Source organism: Caretta caretta, chromosome 10 (assembly GCF_965140235.1).
Source record: "Caretta caretta isolate rCarCar2 chromosome 10, rCarCar1.hap1, whole genome shotgun sequence".
Classification (NCBI taxonomy): domain Eukaryota; kingdom Metazoa; phylum Chordata; order Testudines; family Cheloniidae; genus Caretta; species Caretta caretta.
Window position 1 is genome coordinate 32,403,437 of NC_134215.1, and position 9,689 is coordinate 32,413,125.

General features: G+C 63.5%; 1 protein-coding gene across 3 annotated transcripts in view; it reads right to left on the reverse strand.

Moving 5' to 3' along the window:
• The window catches only part of RGS11 (regulator of G protein signaling 11), a 31,487-nt gene extending 22,114 nt beyond the window's left edge, over positions 1-9,373 (reverse strand). For all 3 annotated transcript variants that reach the window (XM_048866616.2, XM_048866618.2, XM_048866617.2), the window contains exons 1-4: positions 9,259-9,373; positions 5,937-6,033; positions 3,978-4,028; positions 821-927 (exon numbers count right to left, since the gene is read on the reverse strand). In XM_048866616.2, coding sequence (XP_048722573.2) covers positions 821-927; positions 3,978-4,028; positions 5,937-6,033; positions 9,259-9,306 — 303 coding nt within the window. In that variant the 5' untranslated portion in view covers positions 9,307-9,373. The remainder of the gene's footprint in view (positions 1-820; positions 928-3,977; positions 4,029-5,936; positions 6,034-9,258) is intronic.
• Between the last annotated feature and the right edge of the window lie 316 nt (positions 9,374-9,689).

Here is a 9,689-nt window from a genome sequence, read left to right on the forward strand (position 1 = left end):
TCTCTGCCAGGATGTGAGACTCTCCCTCCACAGCTGCTCCTGCAGCGCCCCCAGCCCTGGGCATCTGCAGGGGCACAATGGAGCAGTGCAGGGGTGCTACCTGTCCAGTGCCCACGAGGCTGGAACAGCCCTAAAGCTGGGGTCTCACTCCCATGGTCCCCGCATCGATGGGAGTTAGTGCCACTCGCAGGCCCCAGGCCGGGCTCTGTCAAACCACATGACAAGGGCTCTGCAGCCGCTTCCCACTGAGCATGGTGCTGTCACACATCATGCTCCTCAGGCTGGTCCTCTCCAAAGGGCACTCACCTGGGCTGGGCCCCTTTAAACTCCCTGTCCCCAACCCTGCAGGGAGTGCGCCCTCCTGGGTGCTGGGGTGTGACAGCCCTCACTGGCCAGCAAGAGGCTGCTGCTGCTGGGCCGGGCTCGGGCGGTGCTTCCCGGGGTGAGAACAGAGCCTAGGCGGCAGGTGGCACGTCCCACATGAGGGGGGCAGGGAGCCCGCTCCCAGGTGGCTCACTCACCCTGTACATAGCCCTGTCCAGCTAGGATTGACCCGCTAGCGTGATAAAGGAGAAGAGCCAGGCAGGCTGGGTGGGCCCTGGATTCAGTCATAGAGCAGAGTGCCCGTGCTACGGCCTAGGCTCCGGGCAGGACCCTCTAGGTGGGTAACATTAGCCTGATGCCATGCCCTACAGGGACGGTGCAACGGGCACATACTGGCTGCCAGCCCCAGTCTCTGCAGGGCCTGCCCTTGGCACAGCTCAGTATGTTGGGGGCATAAAGAAACCTAGAGCGAGCGCTTCACTGGGAACAGGCCTACCTGGAACCTGTAGGGGGAGTCGTCGGCCCGGAGCACCAGGCTGCGGGGGTCCTTTAAGGGGTAGATGTAGCCATGCTTCACAAGGAGGTTGCCGAGATGCAGGGACTCTGCAGGAGAGAGCGTAACTGGGGGCTAGGAGAGGAGGGGGCAGCTCCCTTCTGCCCCGCGCTGGGCCTGCGCCTCCCACCTGCACCAGAGCCTCTTCCATCCCCACGCGGTGCCTCAGTTTCCCTGAAATCCTTCTTCAGGTGTGTAGCGAAACCCGCGCATGCTGCTGGCTCAAGTGCAGCCCACTTACCTAATGAGCCGGGTGGGCTGCCCCTGGAGCCATGCCCCCAGCCTGGCTGGAGAGCCAGAGAGCCCCTGTCACCAGGGATCAGCAGTATCTAGCCAGCATTGCTCTGCAGGGCTCCTCACAGCCATTGCAGAGAAGAGCCCCGCACCTCCTCCCTGACCTCTTGGCTGTTGAGACGATCAGGGCTGAGCGCGGGAGAGAGGATGGAAGGATGGTGCCCTGAACATGCCAGTCTGCACGCCGGTTCCCAGGGGCCCAGAAGAGCAGATGGGACCTGCCTGCACCAGGGCTGCTGCCATCCCGAGGAGCCCAGCCTGGCGCAGAGCCCACAGCACAACCCAGCAAGAGCCCATCACGATTCAGCCCCAGCACAGCCCCACCTGCTGGCTATGAGGCTGTGCCCAAGGTGGGGACAGAGCTTCTGGTCCCTTTCATCAGCCAGCAGAGCACGTCCCAAAGACAGCTTGGCCTCCAGGCCCCATGGCCCTGCTCCACCCAGAGCTGTGCAACAGGGGGTGGGGTGAAGCGGGGGAGACGGGCAGAGCCCAGCACGGGGTCAGGACAAGAGGGAAGGGCAAGAATGGGGCAAAGACACAAAGATGAAAGCAGCAGGTTCCAAGCAGAGAAATAAAGGAGGGTCCCTGCTTTCCCAGAGCAAGAGAACGCAGCCCCTCCCCATGGCGTTCACACAAGCCCACTCCAGCAAGCCCAGGGGAGAGGGGTGTTCTCTGCCCAGGAACGCCTGGTCCAAGTGCTCCCTGCCCATGGCGAGTGCCAGCTGCACCAGGCCCTCCCGCAGGCATGGCAGGGGCCACCCAGCCAAGTGTGGCCAGGGCAAGGACTTGCAGGTAGCGGGGTGCAGAGCTTTCACAGCAGCCGGGGCCATTCGGGGGGCAGTGGTGGTGACTGTCCCCAGCTGGGTCCCGGTGCTGGGAGCCCAAAATGCTCGCAGGGCAGCCCAGATGGGGACTCTGCAGCAGCTGGCTCTCCCCTGCCCAAGCTGCGCCCAGACCACAGCCCAGTCCCCCACTCAGCTCTCTGCGTTTCACTGCACCTGGTCCAGCCCCAAAGCAGGGCAGCTGGGAGCTCTGACCCCGCCTGGCTGGGCAGCTGCCTGGTGGTGCAGCCATGAGGAGCTGCTGGGTGGGTGAACCCTGCCTGCTAACATGGGGAGTGCCCGGCTCCCCAAGAGCCAGACCAACCCAGAACCACCTCCTGCTGGCTGTGCTGCTCTGGCAGATGTGGGGAGGCTGGAGTACAGGGAGGCAGGGGCTGGGAACGCAGAACAGGAGTTCCCTTGGGGGGCAGGGCTGGTTATAGGAGAGAGCAGGGCCCTAGGAACGCTGTGGGGTCAGATAAAGCCTGCCAGGGAGCTGGCCGGAAACTGTCAGTGCTGGCGGCTCGCGGCTGGGGGCCAAGGTGCTGAGTGGCCCATTCCCATTAGCTCCTAACCCTGTCCCAGGGACAGCGCACACCTGGTTGGGGACAAAGGGGGCGTCCCTCTGGGTGCCAGAACCCCAGCACTGTCTACCCTTGCTCCCTCCCTCTGGGTCCAGAGCACAGCTCACCATCGTGTGGGCTCGCCCCCTGCGCCATGGGGAAGGAGGGAACATAAACCGGGCTGGCTGCTCCCATCCCACTGAGCAGGCAAAGCCAAGCAGCACACAGAGGTCAGGGGACATCAAACCCCACTCGGCCTGCTATGCCCCCGCCCCCCTGGTAAGCCAGTGGGCAGTAGGCCCTGGCTATGTCTGCTGGGCTAGAGGCCAGGCAGTCTGAGGTGTTTAAATCACTTTGGCCAGATCCTTTCTTTGCTGGACGATCTCTCCCCGCCACTGCGGCCATGGGACTGCAGATCGGGATTCGTAGCACCCACTCCCTCCTCAGAGCTGGGGCCAGCCCCAGGCCCGATTGGCAGCCCCCAGCCACAGCTCTCTTGGAGGGGAGCTGACTGCCAGGCCAGGGAAACACTGAGGGGGAGACGCTGCCCATGGCGGCAGTAACATGGGCCCCACACACCATGCTGGCGGGGACGGTTCTGTGCCCTCAGCACCCAGGCTGGAAACAGAGATTCATATCCCAGTTGGGGGTGGGGGGGGCATATCTTGGCCTGGACATGCCTGCCTCACTGCTGCACTGCACAAGGCAGGCAGCCACCATACCCCACCCCTGAAGTGGCTGCAGTTTAAGTCCACTGAGTGTTACTGGGCATCTCTCTCTCTCTCGCTCCACTTTTAGGTCAATGTGCCCGCAGCTAAGCGGTCCCAGAGGCTCTGAGGATGGGCACCAGGGAGACGGTCCAGCAGACAGGCTGGGCCAGGCTGGCCATGGGAGCCATGTCACCCCACAGCACCCTGACTTTGGTGGCTCATTCTTGGCCTTCACGCTGGTTGAACTGTACCTCTGCACCCGCTGCATTGCAGCCCCTTCCCTGCGCTCTGGGGCTCAGACCCGGCGGCAGCAGCCGGGAGAGCTGCCTACCTCACAGGCTCCGGGAGAGGCCTGGCTGGGCCAGCCCTGGGGCAGGCTAATGCAGACCTAGCGAGGCTCTTTCCCGTGCCTGCTGCGCCCCTGGCAGCACACCAGGCTCTATGGGGAGAAGAGGGGGGTGGCTTGGGCAAGCATCCTGATGAGGCAGCCTGGCGATACAGGGGCCAGATCGGGGCCTGGCATTGCCTTGGCCCAGTAGGGGAGTTGGCAGAGCTCACGTCTACAAGTTCTGCAAAGGAAGTGAGTGGGTCTCATCTGCCCCCCGCCCCCTGCAGGGATACAGTCTCTGAATACCTGTCCTGTAGGGGTGGGGGGCCTGACACCAATGGCACAGTGCCTGTCGGGGGGGGGGGGGGGGACAGGGACACTCACCCTCCTCGGAGATGGCGTACTTCTGGATGAGCCACTCCACGATGTCGTTACCTGGGGGACAGGAGTGCCCGGCATTAGGGGGCGAGCTGTCTCAGACAGGAGACCGGGCCGGCTGGCGGCGCTGCCCTGGGCCAGCACAGCTGGGCGGGGACTGGTGCTGGCACAGCCGGGCACTGTCACCCATGAGGTAAGGGGTGCCCCATCCTCGGGGGGGGGGGTGCCAAACTGCAAGCACAGGGGACAGCGAGTCAGAAGTGAGGGGCGTTGACACAATCCCCACACCTGTGTATAAAGGTGACACAGGCGTGGGGCAGGGGCAAGCCCAGGGGGTGAGGCGGGGGTGGGGCAGGGGCAGAGATGCGGGAGTGGGGAGGGGATCAGGGCTGGGAGGGGTAGCAAGGGGGTAGGGTAAGGGGACAGCCAGGGGAGTGATGCAAGGGTGGGGAGGCAGGTCAAGGGGGTGACATGGGGGCCGGGGAGGGTCATAGCTGCGGGGCTGACACATGGGTGGGGTGGGACAGGGGAGTAACACAGGGGTGAGAGGATGTCAGGACCAGGGGGACAGTGGTGATGCAGGGATGGGGCAGTCAGGGCCAGGGGGGAGGGGTGATGCAGGGCTGACGGGAGGTCAGGGCCAAGGGAGGGACGGGGAGCGAGGAAGGGGGTTGTGACCAGGGGGTGATGTGGGGGTGGGGCAGTCAGGGTCAGATAGGAGTGGGGAAGGGCTGCTGGCCTCCTTGTCCCTGCCTGTGCTGGACCCCACCCAGCCCCAGCCGCTCTTTTCTGTGCCTGCCAGGCCAGCAGCAGTGAGCACACCAGGACCCAGCCCGGCCAGAGCCAGCTCCCCACTCAGCCCCATGCACCACTGCCCACACGGAGCTGCCTGGGAGCCTCCAACCCTCAGCCTCCCCCAGAGCTGCTCCTTGGAGCCTGTGCTCTCAGGTCCAGGGTGCAGCTCAGTGGGCTGGGAGCAGCCACACACTGTGCACACCCCCACCGTGCACGCAGTGTGAGCTCACAGTGATCACCACACACTGTGCACACCCCCACCGTGCACGCTGTGTGAGCTCACAGTGATCACCACACACTGTGCACACCCCCACCGTGCACGCAGTGTGAGCTCACAGTGATCACCACACACTGTGCACACCCCCACCGTGCACGCAGTGTGAGCTCACAGTGATCACCACACACTGTGCACACCCCCACCGTGCACACTGTGTGCGCTCACAGTGATCACCACACACACAGTCCGTGCACACCGACCCAGGCACCAGTGTGCGCTTAGAGTCATCACCACACACAAAGTGTGTGCCCCCCCACCATGCACGCAGAGTGTGCCCATAGTGATCACCACACAGTGCACACCATGCATGGAGTGAACACTCCCAGCGATCATCGCATACACGGTGCACGCATCCCCTCCATGCACACAGTGCGTGCTCCCACACACACACCATATACATGGTGTACACACCCATGGCTAGCCCCCAGTGCCTGAACACACACACACACTGTGCACTTACAGTGCCATGCGCATGCCATCGTGCTTGCACACTCCACACACATCACACAACCTCCCCTCCCCAATCACCCATGCCTCACACAGTGTGCAATCACATCAACACCCCCCCACTCCAAACACACTCAGAGCCCTTGCCCAGAGGATGGCAGTGGGGGGAGCTGCAGTGCAAGGCACACTCATTACCCTAGCACTCCCACACACTCACAGCTGCTCTGTGCTCTCATATCCAGGGCACATGCACAGTGAGCAATGGCAGGGTCTCCCCGCTGAGTCACCAGTGCCCGGGGCTGACTGGCTCAGGCCGGGCTGGGGGGCGACAGAGTGGAGGGGATGGCACGGCAGGAGAGGGGATAGCAAGGCAGATGACTGACAGCCCCGGGGGCACGAGAGCTGCGTGCAGGGAGGGGGCAGGCCAGAAGTCTGGCAGCACTCACCGGTCATGGCGTGTGGGATCACTGTTATCAGCAGGCGCTGGTTTCTCATCTTGATGCCCATGTCGGGATCCTGCATGCTTACGATCACATGCTCCATCTGGGGGAGAGAGCAGCTGAGACGCTAGCTTGGGGGACAGCAGCCCTCCTCCTCCCCCCACCCGCTCAGCATGGGATCGGCCAGCAAACTGCAAGAGTTCCAGCCCCTCTGCCCACGGGCAGGGCGGCCCCACACAGCAGAGACAAGAGGGGAATGTGGGGCCCTGTGGGCAGCACAATTCAGATCGGACAAATACCGGGGGATGCACAACGGAGGGAATAACCCAAGCTGCTCCCAGTGACCTGCAGACCCGGGCCGTGCATCGGGAAATAATCTTGGGTGTCACTGCGGGCAGCTCTATGGAGAAAAAAACAAACCAGGGGCACAGGGCAGGGAAGGATGCAGGGAGCATTGTAACATCTGTACATAAATCAGTGATGTGGCCTTGTTCGGACACGGTGTGCAGCACTGGTCCCACAGCTCAACACAGGATATGGCAGAGCTCCAGGGGTGCAGAAAAGGGCGATGAAAAGGATCAGAGGCTGGAGAAAGTGAGGAGCAATTGAAACGACTGGGATTGTTCCCTTGGAGAGGGGATGGGTAAGAGTCTGTTATCGTGTCCTCTATCAGATACTGACTGCTCTAGAGATGGTAGATTGGGAGTGTCTCTTCTCCTGGTCGCGTAATACAAGGGAAATTCAATGTCACTGAAAGGGAACAAATCCAACTGTGATCAAAGAAAACGTTCCTCACACAACACAGCCTGTGGAACTCACTGCCACAAGATGCTATTGAGGCCAAGAGCTCTGTAGGATTCCAACAGGGACTGGGTGTTTCTCTGGGTAACAGGACCCTCCAGGGTTATAACAAGACAGACTAAAATAACTGAGCACTTTGGCAGAGCTACAAGCCCTCCTGCTTCTGGGCAGGCACCACTCGCTGATGGGGTCACTCAGGAGGAGACTTTCCCAGGGGCGGGCTAGCCCAGAATTTCCTTCCACGAGTCAGGCAAAAAGCTTCCAGTGGTGCCAAGCGAATACAAACTGGCCGACCTCAGGTAGGCACAGACTGTGACCCTGGGACCCTTGGCAGATGGCACCAGGGGAACATAGGGGTTTACAGGGATCCCAGGGGTTGATATATGTAAAACAGGTCACCACAGGGTGGCATGGAAGGTCTCTACCAAGAATCCACTGACCATCTAAAGCAGGAATTGCTGTAACCCCCTGGGAAAATATTTCAGGCTGTGAAAACCCCACTCCATACCATGCCACTCTTACTTCTGCACTGCTGCTGAAGGGCGAGAGCTCAGAGGGCAAGAGCGTGCCTGTCGTGAACCTGCCGAGGGCCAGTGGGTACTGTATCGGCTGGGAGGGGATGGCGTGTGTTCTCCGTGGCTGGTGGAGTCAGGGAGCTGAGCCCCGGCTTGCACAGACAAGACTTCTTCATGCTCAGGGCAGGTGACAGCGAGGTGCCTCACAGCTCTGGGCACCCCCAAGAAGCATCACACAGATGAGCTCAGAGCTTGTGCAGACACTGCCCAAACCCCAGGGATCGCAGACCTCGGGCAGGCAGAGACCAGCCCTCGGACTGTGCTGTGCGGACACTGCCCGACTCCGAGGGACCCCCTCGGCCAGTGCTGTGCCGACACTGACCTTCGGCCAAGCCCCATGCAGGATTTGTGTTTTCAGCAGCAATCCAGCTCCCATTGGATTCCCAGCTGCCACCAGCACGGGCTGGGGGAGTGTGGGGGGTGGCACTTTCCGAGTGTCCCTGCTCCACTGTGATGGAGTCAGGAAAAATAACAATCTCCCTCCCTGGAAATAATTCCTGCCCTGCTTTGAGGGGGACAAAATAAACACACAACCCGTGCTACAGAGTACATGGGGACAGGCAGCCCTACCCCAGCCCATGGGAACAGAGGAGCAGATGGGATGCAATCTGATTTTGAACAAACCCTCATAAGGCAATGCAGGGCCCTGGGCACAGTCCTGGGGTGCCCCCCCGGACCATGCTGTGGCCCCATTCTCCCTTGTGATGGCAGCCGAGGTCAGACCTAAGATGAATAGGCAGGTCCCAGCTCTTAGAGCTGTTATTTCAGGCTCTCTGCAGACTCAGACAGGCAGCACTTGCCTCATCTTTTCAAGCTTTTCTTGCATCCAGGAGGGCTGAAGATCTCATTTTTTGCTTAGAGCTGGTGGGATCCCAAAGCTCCAGCCTGGGCTATAGTGCCTGGGCCTCAATCCCGGCTTTTTGCCAGCTTTGGGACCTGGAGCTGTTTTTTTGGGCCTGCCACTGTGTTCCCAGAACCTCAGCATTTTTTAGAGACCTAGCAATGGCTCCTGGCTGCCAAGAGAACTTGGGAGAGGGGGCCCAATTGCAAGGCCTCCTCCAACAGGGAGGGGGAGCAAAACACAGGCAGGGCGCTGGGTACTGCCCTGGCATCCCAAGGGGAAAGGGGGGGCCGAACAGAGGCAGTGCTGGGTGCTGCCCTGGCATCCCAGGGGGCTGGGGAGGAGCCTGGGGGGCAGGACAGAGACAGGACGCTGCCCTGGCATCCCCGGGGGGGGCAGAACAGAGGCAGGGCGCTGGGCGCTGCCCTGGCATCCCGGGGGTGGGGCAGAACAGAGGCAGGGCGCTGGGCGCTGCCCTGGCATCCCGGGGGGGGGGCAGAACAGAGGCAGGGCGCTGGGCGCTGCCCTGGCATCCCGGGGGGGGGGCAGAACAGAGGCAGGGCGCTGGGCGCTGCCCTGGCATCCCAGGGGGGGGGCAGAACAAAGGCAGGGCGCTGGGCGCTGCCCTGGCATCCCGGGGGTGGGGCAGAACAGAGGCAGGGCGCTGGGCGCTGGGCGCTGCCCTGGCATCCCGGGGGGGGGGCAGAACAGAGGCAGGGCGCTGGGCGCTGCCCTGGCATCCGGGGGGGGGCAGAACAGAGGCAGGGCGCTGGGCGCTGCCCTGGCATCCCGGGGGGGGGCAGAACAGAGGCAGGGCGCTGGGCGCTGCCCTGGCATCCCGGGGGGGGGGAGGAGCCTGGGGGTCAGGACAGAGGCAGGGCAGTGCTAGCCCGGGGGGACCGACCCGGTGTGCGGGACACTGAGCCCCACTGCCCAGGCGGCCGTGGGGGCAGGACGGTACCCGGGTACCCGGCTGTCTGCAGACTCGGGCACACGCCACCCCCCGCTGCAGTTCGGGGGCCGGGCCTGGGCATCGCGGGGCTGCCCGGCTGCAGAGGGGGCGGGGCGGGCCCGAGCCTGAGGGTCCCGGGGCGGGCCCGGCTCCGCTCACCTTGGCCAGGCCGGGCATCTGCAGGCGGCGCCGGGCGGCGATGGTCATGGCCGGGCGGGCTCCGGGGCGGCTCTGCCGGCAGCGGCCTCGGGCCTCTCTGCTGCCCCCGCCGGCCGCCAGCCCGCCCGGAGCCCGCCGCGCGTAACCCCTTCGGCCCCGCCCCGCCCCGCCCCCTTGTCCCCCCCTGCACCTCCCTCCCCCTCGCGCCTCTCCCCTTCCTAGTGCCCCCCGGCTCCCTGCGTCTCCCCCCTGTCCCCTTCCTAGTGCTCCCCCCCGGAACCCCAACCCCCTTGTCCGCCCCCGCACCTCCCTCCCCCTTGAGCCTCTCCCCTTCCTAGTGCCCCCCCGGGACCCCAGCCCCTACCCTGCCTCCTTGTCCACCCCCACACCCTCCTCCCCCTCGAGCCTCTCCCCTTCCTAGTGCCCCCCCC